Source organism: Pseudorca crassidens, chromosome 18 (assembly GCF_039906515.1).
Source record: "Pseudorca crassidens isolate mPseCra1 chromosome 18, mPseCra1.hap1, whole genome shotgun sequence".
NCBI classification, from domain to species: Eukaryota; Metazoa; Chordata; class Mammalia; order Artiodactyla; family Delphinidae; genus Pseudorca; species Pseudorca crassidens.
In genome coordinates, this window is record NC_090313.1 from 55,922,738 (window position 1) to 55,943,266 (window position 20,529).

The following is a 20,529-nucleotide window of genomic DNA, read 5'->3' on the forward strand; positions in this document are numbered from 1 at the left end:
TGAAATAATAACGTAAACATTTCAGTATACAGTAGGAAAGTAGAATGTGTGTTTTTCTGTAAAGAAGATATTAGAAATGGAATTGCATTTTATTAAGGGAAAAGAAAGTAAGCTTATCTTAGAGCTGGTTCTTTCTGGATGGAAAAAAATAAGGGACAAACTAATATGGATACAGAAAGTAATGGAAGGTTTGTGGATGGTCAGGATTGGCTAGGTTTAGATTAAAGTTAATTAAGTAAGTGAATTTTGTTGTTAAAAGTAAGCTGGTGCAAGACTAGATTTAATTTTCTCTCTCCAAATTCTTGATGGTTTATTGCAACCAGATTACAACTAGTTACACTAATCATTGTTTTAATTTGTTCTTTGTTTCTAAACTGTTTATGCTTTGTGTCTTCCTGCTGCACTATGACTGCCAACGTTACCAGCTCTATTACCTACATCCTGTCTATTTTATAAGATTCTTGTCTCTTACATTACCCAATGTGTAACCAGGCCTCCAACAAAATTGATAATGGCTAAACATCTTGAGGAATTAGATCACATTTATAACTCTACGTAGAATAATTGTAATAGTGTAATTCTAGGTATGTGAAGAAGCAACAAGAGAAAATATCTCCTGGATCATAACAGACTAGTAAGACAGAGGATCCAGAGAATTTTAAATTATCAACAGGGCCTAATCCAGAAAGTAGCACCTGGAGCTGCACATCAACAAGAATCTTTGCCTGACCTAGGAATGAGAATTCCTAGCAACATGGGAAAAAACTGGTCATGAAACGTCTTCCAAACATTGGTCAAATTTGGGCCAGAGAGACCGTGAACTAAAATACTGGCTGCCACAATTTGTATGGAAACACAAAAGACCCCGAATAGCCAAAGCAATCTTGAGAATGAAAAACGGAGTTGGAGGAATCAGGCTCCCTGACTTCAGACTATACTGCAAAGCTACAGTAATCAAGACAGTATGGTACTGGCACAAAAACAGAAAGATAGATCAATGGAACAGGATAGAAAGCCCAAAGATAAACCCATACACATATGGTCACCTTATCTTTGATAAAGGAGGCAGGAATGTACAGTGGAGAAAGGACAGCCTCTTCAATAAGTGGTGCTGGGAAAACTGAACAGGTACATGTAAAAGTATGAGATTAGATCACTCCCTAACACCATACACAAAAATAAGCTCAAAATGGATTAAAGACCTAAATGTAACGCCAGAAACTATCAAACTCTTAGAGGAAAACATAGGCAGAACACTCTATGACATAAATCACAGCAAGATCCTTTTTGACCCACCTCCTAGAGAAATGGAAATAAAAACAAAAATAAACAAATGGGACCTAATGAAACTTCAAAGCTTTTGCACAGCAAAGGAAACCATAAACAAGACCAAAAGACAACCCTCAGAATGGGAAAAAATATTTGCAAATGAAGCAACAGACAAAGGATTAATTTCCAAAATTAAGTGGTTTCCAATTCTTTGCCATGAACAAAATGAAAAGGCTATAATCAAGTTGCCAGTTTATAGATCATTAAAAATATCATTTCTGATAATAAATCAACATATTTTTGACTTAGAAAGTCTGTGGAAGCAGCTCTCTTGTAAACTGTGGAAGCAGTTTACAAGCAGCTCATGCAGCTCAATAACAAAAAAACAAACAACCCAATCCAAAAATGAGCAGAAGACCTAAATAGACATTTCTCCAAAGAAGATATACAGACTGCCAACAAACACATGAAAGAATTCTCAACATCGTTAATCATTAGGGAAATGCAAATCAAAACTACAATGAGATATCATCTCACACCAGTCAGAATGGCCATCATCAAAAAATCTAGAAACAATAAATGCTGGAGAGGGTGTGGAGAAAAGGGAACACTCTTGCACTGCTGGTGGGAATGTGAATTGGTACAGCCACTATGGAGAACAGTATGGAGGTTCCTTAAAAAACTACAAATAGAACTACCATACGACCCAGCAATCCCACTACTGGTCATATACCCTGAGAAAACCAAAATTCAAAAAGAGTCATGTACCAGAATGTTCACTGCAGCTCTATTTACAATAGCCCAGAGATGGAAACAACCTAAGTGTTCACTGACAGATGAATGGATAAAGAAGATGTGGCACATATATACAATGGAATATTACTCAGCCATAAAAAGAAACAAAATTGAGCTATTTGTAATGAGGTGGATGGACCTAGAGTCTGTCATACAGAGTGAATAAGTCAGAAAGAGAAAGACAAATACCGTATGCTAACACATATATATATGGAATTTAAGGAAAAAAATGTCATGAAGAACCTAGGGGTAAGACAGGAATAAAGACACAGACCTACAGGAGAACGGACTTGAGGATATGGGGAGGGGGAAGGGTGAGCTGTGACAGGGCGAGAGAGAGGCATGGACATATATACACTAACAAACGTAAGGTAGATAGCTAGTGGGAAGCAGCCGCATGGCACAGGGATATCGGCTCGGTGCTTTGTGACCGCCTGGAGGGGTGGGATAGGGAGGGTGGGAGGGAGGGAGATGCAAGAGGGAAGAGATATGGGAACATATGTATATGTATAACTGATTCACTTTGTTATAAAGCAGAAACTAACACACCATTGTAAAGCAATTATACCCCAATAAAGATGTTAAAAAAAATAAAATAAAATACTGGCTGCCATATTAATAAACAAAGGATGTTGCAGCCATCAAGCCACCACATTACAGTCACCCCTAAGGTGAGCCCTGAGGGAGCTCAGGATGGAAACAAAATGCCACCCCTAACAGTGCACCCTGAGGAGACTTGGGATTAGAAAGCACAGGATACTGGCCCCAAATACCTGAGAGGCATATCAAAGGAATGATTTCAATGAACCCAGACTTTGCACATTCCCATACACAGAAAAGCGCTAAACCAGATAAATCTGGTTTTCTTTAATTAACAGTAATCTTTTGATGTTCCAACTACCTGGTCTTTATTGCAAAATCTCCCACATATCCTGGCTCCCACCCCCACCCTTGCCTCTTTGGAGCAGTCTCTCAGAGTTATCTGAGATGATGTGTCCTGGGCTTGAAGTCCTCAGAAAGTTCACCAAATAAAACATAACTCTCTCAACTTATAGGTTGTGCATTTTTTTCAGATGACACATTTAAAAGATACATTTTAAAGAGTATTGTAACAATTTTTGTGTCAAATGTCAATATTTACAACAGAGACAACATGCTCTTCAACTATTCATACTTATTAGGGAAATTTCTAGATATCAACCTAAAAATGTATAAAGGGATATATATTTGCAAAAGCCTTTTAGGATATAAGTGAGAAAAATGTTTTAAGACCACTGTTCAGTCCATAAGACTATAGCATTTTGTTGGTCAAGTCTATGTTTTAATCACCTTTGTATTCCCAGTGCCAAAAATAATACCTCAAACCAAGCAGGTATTCAATAGTGAATATATGAATGAATGATTCCAGTTTCTAATTAGATATTGTTTTCTTAATTAAGTATTGTTTTAAGCCCTGGTTCACTTTAATTAGATACTGTTTTCTTAATTAAGTATTGTTTCAACCCCCTGTTTTCTGTATTCTTTGAGAATAGCCCATCTTCCAACATGCTCAGAAATCAAGTTATTTAAAAAAAAAAAAAACTGAACCAAAAATGTAAAATAAAGAGAAAAGAAATCAAGTCATTTATTTGTAAAGGATTCATATAAGTGAAATAGTGTAAGTATTAATCTAAAGGAGAATGGCAATACTTATACAACAGGTAATACAATTTAGGCAAAAGAAACTAACGTATGCCTCTCTTCAAATAAACCAAATAAATACTTTGGTCAAGTGCAATCATTTTTTAAAAAGATTTTAGTTAATAATATAAGATACTCATAATGGAAATTGTTAGAATAACTAAGAATGCGTTAACAAAAAGTACAAATTGTTATAGAGTAAGCTGCTTAACATTTAATTACATTTATTATTACAAATAATGCAAAAAAGCAAGCACACATAACTCATAACGGATTAACCTAAATCCGTGTACAGTACACAAACTGTCACATAACTACTACCAATAAATTATGTATTTTATTCAAGCATGGAAAATATGGACTTGAAAATTAAAAACCCTGAAAAGAATCGAAGAGTTTCCAAACGAAATCAAATTTAAGGCCATTTTTAAAGTAACAAGGCTTGATTTTATCACTTGCAATGATCTTAAGTTAAAGGGATTTCCCAAAAGTTTACAGGCAAATAATTTCTATATTCAAGATAAAAATTAATATCTTTTACATAACACTCTTGTACAAACCTGTTCGGACATTACTCACTTGATTTTTTTTTTTTTTTTTTTTTTTTTTGCGGTATGCGGGCCTCTCACTGCTGTGGCCTCTCCCGCTGCGGAGCACAGGCTCCGGACGCGCAGGCTCAGTGGCCACGGCTCACGGGCCCAGCCACTCCGCGGCATGTGGGATCCTCCCAGACCAGGGCATGAACCCGTGTCCCCTGCATCGGCAGGCGGATTCTCAACCACTGCGCCACCAGGGAAGCCCTACTCACTTGATTTTTAGTGGACAGCTGTTTTGTTTTACATGCCCAATATTCTTTCCTCTTTTGACAACAGAATCCCTCTCTCCAGTGAGGAACCCACCCAATTTGGTTTAGGTAGTTTATACCACTCCTCCCAACCTTTACCCCTGCATCCAACTGCCCAGAAATGAGTACCCTGCACAAGCCCTGCCAGAACATTCCACTCTCTGACCACAGTGGTTGTTTTAGAGATGGGCCTGTGATCCAAGCTTGGCCAATAAGATTTCTCGCCAGGATTTTTCAGAGCTCACAGGAAAAGATGTTCTCTCTTCTTCTCACATTGTGAACTGTAAGGAGAGTCAAAGTCTGGGGCTGTCAATAAGGCTGTCACTGCTACCAGCTGAAGAAAGCCTGGCAGACATTGAAACCAATACTGCAAAAAGTAGATCCAATAAAGGAAGAGTGGAGAGTGGGGGAACCATGGGGAAAGACAGAGAGAGCCCAAGCCCTACAGATGTTCTAATATCCTGCATCTAGTCCAGTCTGAAGCCATTGGACCTTCCACCTATGTGAACCAATTATATGCTTTTCTGTGCACATTTCTGTCACTTAAAACCTAATGACTGCTGACTAACACAACAATTTTTGTAAGGTAAAGGCAGGCAAAGCAAGTGTAGCTATCCCTATTTTACAAAGAAGATACATACTCAGAGAGGAATATATAACATTTTGACCCTGAGGATATTCTGAAAACAAACATTTTAATCAGAATAATACTAGCGTTCATAAATTTTCATCAAAGTTAACTTTCGAGCAAAATTAAGCCAAAAGAACTCCTTGATCAATTTTTATAGAGCACATTTTTATTTTTCTTTTATTTAAAGAACTATTTTATAGTGAGGATTTATCAATCACTTTTTTTGTCCATATAGAATTTCACCAATTATATCTTCTGCAACTCTGTTTTCCTTTGTGGCCATCAGCGTGGACTGAATACCAAAAAGATTTTGCTCTTTCTTCAATGTTTAATCAATAACAAATTTTTTAGTATATAGCTTTGTCAGAGTTTTATTTTGTATTGATAGTTTCTAATAAGACTTTAAATTTTTTATATGATTAATAATTTTTATTTAGTTCTTGGCTAACCCAGGAGAAATATGGGTATTTTCCTCAGATATTTCAAAGCTGTTCTACTGTCAAAATCTTTACCAATCTCAAAAATGCTTTTCTTAGTTATGTATTTCAGGCACATCTGTGGTAGCCCTTCTCCTAAAATGGGAGATGCTTAATGCTTAATGCCTTCTGAACTGTAAACTACAAATTAAGTTAATGAATATACACACCTTAGGACATTTGACTCTGAAATGGACTCACAATTCAATGACTTGTAGCTTTGAACTAAACCAACCAAAGAAGTTGGTTTAGTTCAGGGTTTCTCAACAGCCAGCACGACTGACATTTTGGGCCAAATGATTCTTTATTGTTAGGGGCTGTCCTGTGCATTGTAGAATGTTCAGCAGATTCACTGGCCTCCACCCACTAGATACCAGTAGCACCCCCTTCCCCCTGGTTAGGACAACCAAAAAATGCCTTCAGACACTGCCAAATGTCCCCTGGGGAACGGGAATTACCCCTGGTTAAGAACCCTTAAGTGTCACCATTGGTTTTTTTTAATACAAAACTTAGACCCAAGAGAAAACCAAATATATCAGCAATTTCCAGGCCAGTCTGCATGTTCCCAATAAATTGTCCAGCAATTTATTAGGTTACAACTGTTCTGGGATTTTACTGCTAAATTCTTTAATACACAAAAGTCACAATGTCCTCAGGGTCAAAATAGCCTGCTGCAGGTTCAAAGTAGTTAATAATTTCCCCAAAGTTCAATACCTAGTAAATATAGAGCTAAGACCTGCACACACACAGTACAGTTTTTCCCTTTACACCATATTTCTGAATTGAAGCAGGAGTTCTATATTTCCCTTCCCCAAAGTCATTAGTTCTATTATAACCCGAGGATATAATCTTAAAGTTACAAAAATACATATGGATGGATGTTTATTGCACTGTTTATATATTTAAAAATAGACAACCTGAATGTCTAAGCATGGGAAACTGGTAAAATAAATTATATGGATAAATGTATGAACTTAAAGCCTATTTAAAATGACCAGATATAACAATATTTATCACTATGTTAGTACGTTAACAATAATGGCTAAGTGAGAATAAACTGTAAAACATACATGATTCCATTTTTTAAAGAAAAAGAAATATGTATTTATATAAATGCATATTATATATATTTTTTACAAAAACTGATAGTAGTAACACACAAAAAAATGACAATCATGAATTTGCATGGAAAGATATTTTAGGGAATTTGTCTATTTTTCACTACAATGAACATAGATTTCTTGTACAAAAAGTATCAATATTTTTAAATATTTCTATAAACAAACTTATACACAAAAGTCAGAAAGATAAAATAGTGAACCCCTTTAATAATAAGGGTGTAAAAGGATGACACTCAATGTGTCACAGTGGATTTATAGAGTTATGTTTCCAGATTTATCATTTGATCTTAATCTATGGTATATCTGAGCCTGTTTGACATCAGAATCCTACTGAACTAATTTGGCTCCTTCTGTGAAAACACTACAATAATCGTTATGAAAACTCTTTGCAGGGAATTCTCTGGCGGTCCAGTGGTTAGGACTCTGCACTCTCACTGCCAAGGGCCTGGGTTCAATCCCTGGTCGGGGAACTAAGATCCTACAAGCCGCGCAGCCATCCAAAAAACAAACAAACAAAAAAACAACTCTGCAGTAGCTAACCTCCTTGTTAACCGCTTTGTTCCTAAAACCAAGAGACAATACAACCAATTGAAGTGTAAAGAGATATAAAGAATTTACAAATTATGGATGTTTAGACTACCTAATAGCAAAAGATAAAAAGCAGTGGGTTTGGGGATTTTTTTTTTTTTTTTTTTTAAACAAAATGACCCTCTCTTCCTTCTGCTTCTCAGGCTTTATAAAGCTCCTATCTTGAAAGCCAGCAAGGCAATTCCAGGCTCTCCTGCTCCCTCTCTGTACAAACCGGAAGATAATAAGCCACTGAACACTTCTTAGGTACAAAGAGTTGACATGCACAAAAAGGAATATAAGATAAATAAGACATACATACAGCCCAGGAGAGATAAGAATAGTATATAATTTGTATCCGTGTTGTTCTTTTTCCAAACTACTAGGAAGCAAGGTCAATTACTTGCAGAGAGGTGAGCTACTAGTCACATGTCTGAGTGCAGCTGAGAGCATCTTTCCAATCTAAACTGTAATTCATTACAGCATAATGCTATTTGTGGTTTACATTTGTCTGTGTGTGACATCTGGTTCAAAATGGGACACTTCAACCTTGATGGCCAATGTTATGTCCCAGGGAAGCCCAGAACTTGCCTCCTGTTTACCTGGCTCACAGCTGTTCTTACTTGAGTCCAGATCTCTGGTGAGTTTTCAGGTACATTTATCCACAGCCCTCATACCTTCAACCTTGAGAATCTTTGCAGTGGCAAGGCAAGTAGGGTTAACATAATTTACTCCATGTGGTGTCATGCTAAGTGACTGAGTCTAAGAAGTTAATATGTTGTTTGTAATGTGTACATGACTCTCACATTTGAAGCAAAGCCTGTACTTTGATTTGCTGGACATACCACAAATTTTGAGGCCGTGTCTAATGTTTTTATAATCAACATGTATTATTCATGTATAAAGAACATTTTTCTTTTTAAAGTTCCCATGAATCAACCCTGCTCCACCAGCCTACCTAGACAGTTCTCACAGTTCAAACCTAAAAGGAACTGGTTTCATTTCTTCTAAAGCCAAGGAAACAATAAATCTCACATAGCTGAAAATAACATATACTAAGAATAATAAAGAAGCTAATTTTTATTGAACATTAATATGTGCCAGGGATTGTATAAACTAAATCCTTACAACAACCCTATCAAATATACTTTCCTTATCCTCATTTTACAGTTAAGGAAACTGGGACACAAAATTAAGTAACCTACCCTCAAATCCCCATACCTAGACGGTGCAGAAATGGCCTCCAACTCAGACTGTTCACTCCAAATCACGAGTTATGGATTACGCTACACTTCTACCATTGACCTCTGCCTTCTAGGACAAAGGAGAAACTAACAAATAAAAAACTCAAAGACTAAAAAACAAACACCCTAGAAGCATAATAATTTATAAAGGGGCAAAATCTCAAATCACAACCCTATACAGGAAAAAGAAAAAAAATTTGTTTAATGAATGAATGATGAAATGGATGGGACTTAAACTCCCTCACTTCTGACAAGGAAAATTATTGGGCTGGGGGTGCAAGAAGAACCATGAAACTAGCAATCTCAGGTGAATACCTCCTTTATTCTAAGCAATGACACTGACAAAATCTTGCCTAGAATCACTTAGCCATTCACGTGGAGCAACAACATACATCCCTTCCCTTAACCAGCACAAATGCTCTAACTCCAGCGCGCTCACACACACACACACACACACACACACACACATCCCTAAAACCATCTCAGATAGAGCCAAGAAATACTGAGCTTAGAAATCAGAGCTGGGAATTCCCTGGTGGTCCAGTGGTTAGGACTCTGCGCTTTCACAGCCTAGGGTTAGCTGTGTGATCTTCTGGAAGTCACTTTTCCTTTCTGGGTCTCAATTACCTCCATTACAGAGTCAGGGGTTTTAACTAAATTAAATTGTGGTTTTCAGTTCCAAGAAATTGTGAACCTGTGAGAAATGAAAACTCCAAGTAAAACTTGGAAAGACTCGTGGATACATTTAAAACCTAACGAGGGGTTCTTTGGCGAGAACGTACACTTCTAAGCCGCCACTAACCCTGGCTGGAACATGGCACAGACTGACTTCCAGGCCCTTGGGACTCAGAGAGCAAGGTCAAGTCCAGCTTTCAACACCCTCTGAGGGCTGCTGCATTAAGCTCTGCGTGTGCTATAATCTAAGTCAGAATCCCGGGGGGCGGGGGGGGGGCGGTAAAAGAAGCAGTGCGGGAAGGAGAAAGCACTATTCCAGGTCATCAGAAACCTAAGTCCAGTTCCCACGGGTTACATGAGGCTCAGAGAGTGCATGCGCCTGGCCCCGCGTTACACAGCAGTTAGCGGCGAGGTGGATACTAGAACCTCCATCTCCTAGCTCCCGGCGCAGCGCTCCTCCCCAGTTGACGCAGCAGGGATTGCGGGGGGGGGGGGCGGGGGGGGGCGCGGAGGTGCGCAGGAGCCCCGCGCTGAGCGCGGGGCGGCGAGGCGTCCCGGGGTTACCTGTGTCGGCCCCCGCCCCGGCGTGCAGCAGCTTGACCTCCGAGCGCCGCGCGTCGCCGCCCGGCTGGCGCCGCACCACCTGCCCCAGGAGCAGCCTCACGCGCCGCGCAGCTGGGCCTCCGTGGCCGCCCGGGGCCCCGAGGAGCAGGAGCCGGGATTGCATGGGGCCGGGGGCGTCGCCGGGCACGGGGAGGGGGGGTCCGGTGCGAGCCGCGTCCCGGGCGGGCGGTGTGAGACGGCGCGACGAGGGGGACAGGAAGCGGCACCGCGCCGAGTCCGCCGGAAACTCCTTCCCCCAGCGCGGCCGGCTCAGCCTTCTCGGGCCGCCCTGGCCCAGCGGGGCGAAGGGAATTGGCCCCCGCCGCGGGGCAGACAGGGCGGAGCACCTGCAGGCCTGTGGCTCCGGAGCGCGCCTCGCCCTCCTCGCCCTCACCTGCGATCATCCCCGTGGATTCCCCAGGCAGGCCTCTAGTCGTTCCCCTGTGCTCGGGAGTTGCTTAAGGCTTTAAGGAGCATTCGACTCTCTTTGTCTTAATATATTGCGCTTTCCCTGTACACTGCTTCAAACCCTTTTCAGAACTTGAGTACGTTTTCTGAAGATTGTGGGAACTTTCACCTATCTGGATTCCTTGTACCCATACCTGTGTTTCCAATCAGTACCTGAAAGCCTTACCCTTTTATTTTTTCTACATGTTTTACTACCACATCTTAATAAATTCTAAACCGGAGTGTTACATAGAAGTTGTCAAAATGTCAGAAAGGACCCAAATCAAGCACTTTTTCAGTCGTTCTGCAATGCAAGAGTTATATAATTTATGTCTTTAGTAAGAGAAAAAAGTAGGACCCTGGCTAAGGCTGCCTCCCTGGCATCCATGCCAAAAGGGGAAGTGGTCCTACCACAAAGCTAACTAAGCCTAATACAATTATACAGCATCTCCAAAATATTAGGAGTACATTGACCAAGGAAAAATGTTTCAATCAAGTTATACAAAACAAACATCAAACAAAAAGAATGCAGCAGGCTTCACTTTCAGCTAAAGGCCTTGCTAATTCTAGAGCTGTTACTATGTTTAAATCTACCTTGAGTGCCTAACATGTGCATGACCCTGTGATAGGTGCTGAGTAGAAAATGGGAAACTTTAAAAGAAAGAAGCTGAGCTGGGTAAGGCTTTGTGCATCTTGCGGAGGACTGGACTTAATGTGTTCAGGCTGAAACGAGCTTCTAACCTAGTTGCAGAGACAGTGAAAATAAAGGTAACTACGTTTGCATAGTGCATTACAACATGGTTTCACATATATGTTCTCATATAATCTTCACAACAACCCTCTGAGAATACTAAGGGATAATGACATAAATGTAGAATGTAACAGTTAATGAAATGCTTCTCCCACTTTGAGTGTGTCAGGCATTGTGCTGAATATTTTAATGCATTGTCTCATTTTGCACAGCAACACTTTGATTGAGGTGCTATTATTATCCCCCCTTTTACAGATGAAGGAACTGAGGCTGGGAGAGTTAAGTACCTTGGCCAGGGCATCTCCATTTAATCTTACTGGAATCTAGAACATGCTTCAAACAGTGAAAGAATAATATAAGGCAATTTAGCAAAATGATTGGAATAAACACTAAGAGCCCTTGCAGTTACGGCACTGGGGAGATCAATACAGGTTACAGTGTTCAGTCATTGGGCAACGTTTACTGAGCAACTATTAGATAAACAGTATTCTGCCAGGTACTGTGTAGCAATAGGCTCACATCAAGTATAGAACACAGATATACAAATAAAGAATTACAACACAATGAGCCACATGTTTAGGATATTTAGACTCAAACTACTCTGGGGTGGAGTGCTTCACCTAGGAGAGGTCAGGGAGATTTCACAGAGAAGGTGATGTTTGAAGAGGTTCTTGAAGGATATGCAAGAATTTTTCAGGCTGAGAAAAGGGCAAGTCATATCTGGCAAAGGAAAGAACAGATACAAAGTACAGAAAACTAAAAATGCGTGGCAAGACTGAGAATCAGAAAGTGAGTCACTGTGTCTGGAGGTCAAGTGCATAAAGTAGTTTGTAGAGATGCGACCAGAAAGAGAAAGTGGGGCTATGTTGTATGCAAGGGGAAAGAGTTTGTATGTTAACCTCTGAGAAATGGAAAAATGGTGAAGAGTTTTTGGATTGACAGATCTGCAATGTGAAGAAGAAAATGCAGCCAGAGAAAAGGTAGCATCTGAGCTTCACTTTGAATGCTAGTTTAGATTTGGATAAACAAAGAAGAGTGATAGAAAGCATGAGTAGAGGCTTAGAGTCCTGACAAGCCTGATTAATTTACAGAGACATTGAAACCAGCCAGATGAGAGAGGCATAGTCTTTGGAGAGTGGGAAGGTATTGTCAGAGAAAGCGGAAAAGATTATAGACTGAAGAATCTTGAATGGCTGGGTAATCTCAAATGAAGAAGTTGGACTTCATCTTATAGGCAAATTGGGTCACCACTAGATGATACAATGGATCATATTTGATCAATTTGATCATAATATTTTAATCTGTGACGAACTATGAATTGAGTAAGACAGGAAGCATCAAGTTCTAGCTATGTGGTGGTACAAAAAAAACAACAACTTGAAACAAGAGACCCTAGTTGGTGGCTATGACGCTGAATGAGAAAAAGTAGAAGAGTAGACCTTAGGAATGTTCAATAGATGAACCAGAGGTGTTTTATTTTAAGAGATGTCCATCATAACCTATAGGTAACTTCTCTCTCAAATTCTCCCTAAAATAACTAGTACTTTTGATAAAACACACTGCCAAAATCTGGTATTTACTGTTAAACTTTTTCCAGAGTCTGGGAGGAATATTTCTTGCCTGCCACATTACAGTAACTGGATGGAAAGTACAACTAATAATCCATCCATGCTATGTCCAATTGCTTCATCCCTCCTTACTGCCCACCCTACTGAGAAATCAAAGGTCCATACAAGTGGTTCCCAGACATTAGTGTGTCTCCTGATCATCTGGACAAAAATGTCCACTCTCAGGCTTCATTCCCCACCCCTACTGAGATTCTGATCCAGTAGGTCTGAAAGGGCCCAAGAAGATGTATCTTTAGCCATAACTATAGGAGATCGCCTACATCCCACATATTGCAGTTATAAAGCTAGACAACAGTTCTTTCTGTTACTGTTTTGCTGCAAAGGCTGTCTCACCTCTTTATCCTCGTCAACACTTCGTTAAGTGCTCTCCCTTCATCTGCAAGTAACCAGAATAAAAAATAAATAAATACAATAGAATAAAATAAAATAAAAACTGAGCAGGCAATTGGGGGAAAAAGGAAAGAAGAAAACAGATGATGGCCCTTTTACATCCATAAAATGTTTTTAAACTAGGACACTGGCAGGAAAAGAGCAAGGGGGAGAGATGCGTAAAGTAAGAAAGTTACACTAGCAGAAACTCTCCCACTACAAAACACCTAATAATGCTGGATAAACTATTTTAAATTTTCATTTAAAATGAATTTGTAAATTTATGTGAAAGTAGGGGAAATTTTCTAAAACCAGGAGTGAAGCTGGAAGAAGAGACTGGGAAGGTAAGGACTCACTGAAGGTGCTGGATGCCCTGGGGATATCTACTGTCCCTGGTGCCCATAGCTATAGGAGCAGAAACAGGTCAGGGAGTAGACTGCATAAAGCCAGAACTGACAAAGGGCTACACAGTTAGCTAAATGGTGGACTACAAAAAAAATTTGCAAAGGGAAACAGCAAGAAATCACATCTGTCTTCCTGATTCTAGGTAGAACTATTTTTTTCCCTCTAAGAATTGTGGCTTTTACTTGAAACTCAGACGGGTTTAAAGCATGATACAGTATTCGCATGTTATGAAGAAAAATGTAAGCCAATGATTTTAATTTAAAGTGAGCTCAGTAGATATATAGGATATTTGAGCAGCACAATTAACAAGCTTTATTTGATGAACATACAAAAAAATCAAAAAGCATCAGTTGGAGAGTGCCTGTTATTTGCAAGAACTAGTAAAACATTAGAAATGGGTTATATTAAAAGCTACAAAGCAAGTGTCAACAAAAATTTAAAAATAGAGGACATTATTTCTGATCTTAATGCAATCAAATGAGAAATCAATTTTAGGAAAATTAAAATAATAGGTATACTTCTATATACTCGTGAGTCAAAGAAAAAAAATTAGAAAACACTTGAAACTGAACATTAATGAAAATGCCTCCTATTAAATCCTGTGATGTGGTGCTAAAGCCATATTGTGGTTAGAGCCTAAAAATTAATAGGCTAATTTGTCAACTTAAGAAGTTTAAAAAAAAGTAATAGATTAAATCCAAAGGAAGTTGAAAGAAGGAATAATAAAGACATAAACAAAAATTAATGAAGTGAAAAACAAAGATAAGAAAAAGAATCAACAAAGGCAAAAGTTAGTCATGTGTAAAGACTAATTTTTATGGCAGAGATAAAATGAACTCGGCAGAAAGTTTAGAGGATAAAGTTAGATTAAATCCTCCAGAAAGGAGAACAAAAAGACGAAGAAAACATTTCAAATTTAGAAGATCCATCCAGGAGGTCCAATGTACAAGTCCAGAGTTCAGGAGTTCCTGAAGGTGAGAATAGAATTAATGAGGAAGGAAATCACTGAATCACCAAAATTCAAGAAAATTTCCCAGAAATGAAGGAAGTGTCCAGATTAAAAGGGCTCAGTCCAAGGAAGCCCTTGGAAGTGAAATATCAGTCAACTGAGGACAAAGAAACGAGTTTGCTAGTTTCCAGAGAGAAACATTGAATGCAGAAATGGTGCCTTTGTGGTGTATTTTTAAATTACGAGTACATTATAGCAAGAAGTATGTTTGCTATACAGTACACTTCCCCCAGGGAGAAATTTGCCCTTGCTATAGCAGTAACGGAAGCCACAAGACAATGAAGCAATGCCTTCAAAATTCCGAAAGAAAATTTTTGCCAAGAATTACTACCCAGCCAAACTATCAATTAAGAGTGAAGACAGAAGACAGACATTTTCAGACATGCAAAATCTCAAAAACGACTTACTTCCTATGCACCTTTTCACAGGAAGAGAGGGAGTAAGGCAAGAAAGAGGAAGAGACCTTGGGGAAAAGACATGGTGATGCAAGATAGGAAAAGAGAATTCCCAAATGACAGTGAAGAGAGATCCAAAGGAGGTAGCCATGCAACAGGCCAGGAGGCCACCAGTCTCCATAAGGTCAGGTCAGGGTTCAAAGAGACTTCTTCAAGAAGGTCAGAGTCCCTAGTTATTGTCAAGAAAATGGAAAACAACACTAGTGGGTTTGAATGCAGTGAGTTACTGATGAATACATGAAAAGCTAAAAGAACAAAAAATTATTAATTTCAAGGAAAGTAGAATGTGCTGGAAAGGTATAGTGTAGTATGTGGCTCAGCTGTACCTGGCATTTACATAGCCGTGATGATGTAAACATTGACTATTAAGCTAGCCAAAATTATGACGTGACTGCATTAGCAAGATAGTTCTGAGAACTCAAGAAGTAGCAATACCAGCATGATGTTAGAGATATTAAGATAAATACCAAGAATCACCTGAAGTATTCGAAAACAGTTGTGAGATGGGAAGGGGGGCTCAGGAGGTGGATGGTTTCTCATAACAATCTTAAGAAAACTAAATTTGGGTAAAATAAAGGGATTGTACCAATATTTACTCCCATCAGTTTGTACAAGAGTCTCAGCTTCCATGATCCCTTGCCTACGCAGGATATCATAAAGAAAGGAAGGAAGGAAGGGAAGGAGGGAGGGAGGGAGGAAGGGGGGGATAAAAGAAAAAGAAAGGAAATCATTGTCTATGTAGTACCCCGAAACTAACATCCATTGCTATTTTAATTTTTATTCCTTTGATTACCAGTGAGGATGAACATTTATTCATAAGTTTAAAAGTCTTTTGTATTTCTGTTACTAATTGTCTAATTCTCCTTCATGTAGTTTTTGAAATGTTATTCTGATTTTAAGAATTCTCTCCATATTAAGAATATGAACACTTTTTCAGTAGATTGTCAACACCCTTGCTTCTTCCCTCCTCTGCATTTTTGCAGCTCAAATCCTCAGATACTTGTGAGCAAATAAGTTGGACCAAGGAAGAAGTAGGAAGTAGGAAGACTATGGGCTTTGGAACTCGGTGAATTTGGGCTCCAGTTACACGTCATCGCTCCTAGTTGTGTGTCATTGGGCAAATTACCCACCTTTCTGGCCTTCAATATCCTCATCTTAAACAGAAATAACAATGCTCAATAAGGTGTTGTGAGGACTTAATAATACATGTAAAGTGTCTAGCAGATCACACTGTAGGTTTTCAGGAAATGTTAACAATTTGAGTAACCAATCTTCAGAAATTAGGCAACTTGATAATTTAAAGGATTTTAAGTGTCATGTAAATTCAGTGTTTGGAGGAGAGTCTAGAAGTCTTAATTACTAAGTAACTATGGTTACATTTGAAAACTTATAAAAGGGCACAACTTTCTTCTATCCCTTTTCCCCCAAAGCAGCAATATCTAGGTTTCTCTCTACACTAGAGAGAAACCTCTTCCTCTACTTCCTCTAATGGAAGTAAGCCCTTTTCCATTCAGTACCTGCATCTCCCAGACCTGGTGAGGCCGTCAGTTACCTAGTCCCACCTCACCGGGCATGAGGGTTGGGCACATGACTCAGACTCACAGAGCTTGATTCAGCACCAGAGAACTTTATCAGAGTTGGCTACGGGTGCAAGGACTCTTGCTTACTAAAATTACGGTTGTTCACAGCCCCCATGTAAGTCAAGCACTCTCAGAGCCATCTTTGCTGTAATTCAGGGAGAGCGTGCCTGAGCCAGAGAAAAGCAGAGCAAAGCCAATGATTAAAACAAAAGAAACAGTGTCCTGGCAATATTCTTTGAACCCTGAACCGGCCAAATTTGAACCGTCCCTTTGTATATCTGTGAGTAAATAATATTTATTTAATGAAGTTTGACTTAGCTTTCTGTCACTCATAATTTCAAGAGTTTTTATCCCTGAAGTCTTGCCAGCGATGCTTGACTGAGAGATACGGCTGTCCTTGGTATTCACCACTTTATAGAGCCTCCTTACCTATGTGGAAATACGGTGGGCTGTAGATTATTAATTACATTAAGCTCCTAACTTACTAGCAAAGGAAAATCTTGGTGGAAGCAAGCTGGCCACACATGAGTATTTCCCTTTGCCCTCAAAGTTCCTAAATGGGTGAACGTCCTTCCAGCACAGCTGGCCACTCAATGTAAGGTCTTGTTAAGTGTGGAAAGCTCAACCCTTCTAGCACCATAAGTTCCATCACACTCAGGGCCTATTCAGGAAAAACGTAATCAACCTTTGTACTTATAACTAAGGAAGTATTGATGTCAGGCTCTTTTTGTCTTTGACTTTACTCCTGCACCACTAAAGGCCAGCAAGGGAGAGCAGGGTGAACCCAGGCGTCCCTGCTCTATACTTTCCAGTGTTCTGCCAGAGCCACTCTTTGATTTAATACCTATTACGTCAATTGTTCTAGTACTGAGTTTGGTCTAAGGACCACAATTGCAAATCCATTTCATCATATATGAGTTATCAAGAAGCTGAATTAGAGACCAATTTTCTCTATTTAAAAGGATCATCTACAAGATTTCTTAAAAATGGTCTCCCCATAGTGAATATAATTAATTGATAAAAATCAACAAATGCTCAAATTTTTAAGAACTATTCTGTTTATTTTAGGGATTTTTAAAAGTTTTGTACAAACATTTATCCTCAAAATATTTCTTAAAAAGAATCCAGTCATCACAGAATATTAATTACCCTCTTATTTTATAGCCAAACTGTCCCATCTCCTATTTCATTACTCTGTAAGCTTATAGAAGTCCCCTTCATTCAGCACCATTTCAGGCACGCCACTGCATGTAAGTGCGACTTTCTTAAGTAGTTCAGGGATTATTGTACTTTTACTCTTGCTGTTCCCTCTTCCTGTCATGCTCTTCCCCCAATATTTCCACAAGTGGTTCTTTCTCAGTTTCAGTTCTCAGTTTTATATTCTACTTCTCAGAGAAGCTTCCCTATTCACTTTATCAAAGTATTTCCCTATTTTCTATTTTTTAATTTCTATCTCATTACCCTCATCACAGTCTATAAGTACTATTTGCGTTTTATTGCCTGTCTCCTTCACTGGACCCTAAGCTTCAGGAGGAGTATCTGGTTGGACGTTTTCTCCCAAGTGTGTAACACATGACCTGGCAGAGTAAGTGCTCATTAAATATTTCTTGAGTAAATGATAATGTTCTTCTTATTCTACATTCTAACACGTCTCAAGAAATTGGCAAAGGCTGGTGATGACTGCCATTACTCCCACCAATACCAGATTTCATGACACAAACCATGGATAATGAGGTTGGTAAATTACACAATGACAGTTACACTGCCACATTTGGTTATTGTCATCACAGCTAACTTTGGTATGTTTAATAAGTAAGACTATTAGTCATTTTTTTAGACAAAAAATTTTTAACTTGTGGCAAAATGCATAGAATATAAAACTTACCACCTTAACCATTTTTAAGCGTACAGTTCAGTGACATCAAGTACATTCACATTGTTGTGCTACCATCACCACCATCCATCCACAGAACTCTTTTCATCTTGCAAAACTGAAACTCTGTACTCCTTAACCAACAACTCCCCATTCTCCCTGCTCCTAGCCCCTGCCAACCACTATTCTACTTTCTCTCTCTATGAATTTGACTACTGTTGGTATCTCGTATGTAATAGGCAGTGTTCTCTAGCGGAACAGAACTAACGGGATGTATAGATATAAATATAGACAGAACGATAGAGAAACAAAGAGATGTATTATAAAGAATTGGCTCCTACAATTATCTAGGCTGAGAAGTCTGTTTATTATCGGTTTATTCGGTTGGCAAGCTGGAGACTTAGGAGAGCTGAGGGTGTAGCTCGAGTCTGAAATCTGGCAGGCTTGCCACCCAAGAAAAGCTGATGTTTCAGCTGGAGTCTGAAGGCAGGAAAAGACTGAAGTCCCAGCTCAAGCAGTCAAGCAGGAGGAATTCTTTCTTAATCACAGGAGAGTCAGCCTTTTCGTTCTCTTCAAAACCTTCAGCTGATTGGAGGAGGGCCACCCACGTTAGGGAAGACAGTCTGCTTTATTCAGTCTGCCAATTCAAATATTAATCTCATCCAGAAACATCCTCACAGACACACCCAGAATGTTTGAACAAATAACTGGACATCCCATGGCACAGTCAAGTTGACACATAAAATTAATCATCACATCTGTCAACATAAACACACACACACAGACACACACACCACATAATAGCTGTGAGTTGAGTTTATTCAGTGTCTTACTGAGAACTGTAGCCTTGGAGACAACCTCTCAGATAGCTCTGAGAAACTGTTTCAAAGAAGTAAAGGAGGAGCCAGGATATATATGAATTTTATTGCTGGGAAAAAAAAAAACATGGGCTTCCCTGATGGCGCAGTGGTTAAGAATCCACCTGCCAATGTAGGGGACACAGATTCAAGCCCTGGTCCGGGAAGATCCCACATGCCACGGAACAACTAAGCCCATGCACCACAACTACTGAGCCTGCGCTCTAGAGCCTGCAAGCCACAACTACTGAGCCCGTGTGCCACAACTACTGAAGCCCGCGCGCCTAGAGCCCGTGCACTGCAACGAAGAGCAGCCTCCGTTCGCCGCACCTAGAGAAAGCCCGCGTGCAGCAATGAAAACCCAAAGCAGCCAAAAATAAATAAATAAAAAACATGTAGTCAAACATCAAAAGATTACCACTTATCACAAAGAACAGACATCTCAAGTCAATGATGTTAGTGCTTTTCTATGTATGGGAAGATGCAGGAATCTGGGGTCATTGAAATTTTTCCTTAGATATGTATCTTAACTATCTAGGGACTGGTGTCCAAAGCCCAGAATGCTTCCTGTTTTTCACCATCCTGAATTCCCCTCAGGCACACTGTCGGTGGGCAACTGCAGTGGCTAATGGCTTGATCCTTGTAGAACCGGAATGGCAGGCAACATATTTTTTCCTTTACACATCATATAAGTGAAATCATACAGTATTTGCCCTTTTGTGACTGTCTTAATTCACTTAGCATAATGTCCTCAAACTTTGTTCATGTAGCATATGTCAGAATTTCCTTCCTTTTGAAGGCTGAAAAATATCCTTCTGTATGTATACACCACGTTTTGTTTATCCATTCTTCCACTGATGGGTACTTGGGTTGCTTTCACCTTTTGGCTTTTGTGAATAATGTTGCTATGAACATGAGTGTACAAGTATCTTTTCTAGTCCCTGCTTTCCATTCTTTTGTATATATATCCAGAAGAAGAATTTCTGAATCACATGGTAAATCTATTTTTAATTTTTTGAAAACGCCATGATGTTTTCCACAGCAGCTCCACCATTTTACATTCCTACCAACAGCGTACAAAAGTTCTAATTTTTCCACATCTTCACCAACACTTGTTATTTTGTTTTTTGACAGCAGCCTTCCTAATGGGTATGAGGTAGATACTAGTTTCTTTTATATTTAAATTTTGGTCACTTTCTGTCCATTTTTGTCACTTTAACTATATTCTTTGGCAATACCCCTGTAAGACT

At 39.3% G+C, this 20,529-nt stretch overlaps 1 protein-coding gene across 7 annotated transcripts in view; it reads right to left on the reverse strand.

Annotated features, from left to right (window-relative positions):
- The window catches only part of VWA8 (von Willebrand factor A domain containing 8), a 369,572-nt gene extending 359,445 nt beyond the window's left edge, over window positions 1–10,127 (reverse strand). For 6 of the 7 annotated variants that reach the window (XM_067713438.1, XM_067713439.1, XM_067713440.1 and 3 more), the window contains exon 1: window positions 9,867–10,126. In XM_067713438.1, coding sequence (XP_067569539.1) covers window positions 9,867–10,029 — 163 coding nt within the window. In that variant the 5' untranslated portion in view covers window positions 10,030–10,126. Of the gene's footprint in view, window positions 1–9,866 lie in introns of all 7 variants that reach the window. The other variant, XM_067713441.1, reaches the window with a different exon arrangement.
- Between the last annotated feature and the right edge of the window lie 10,402 nt (window positions 10,128–20,529).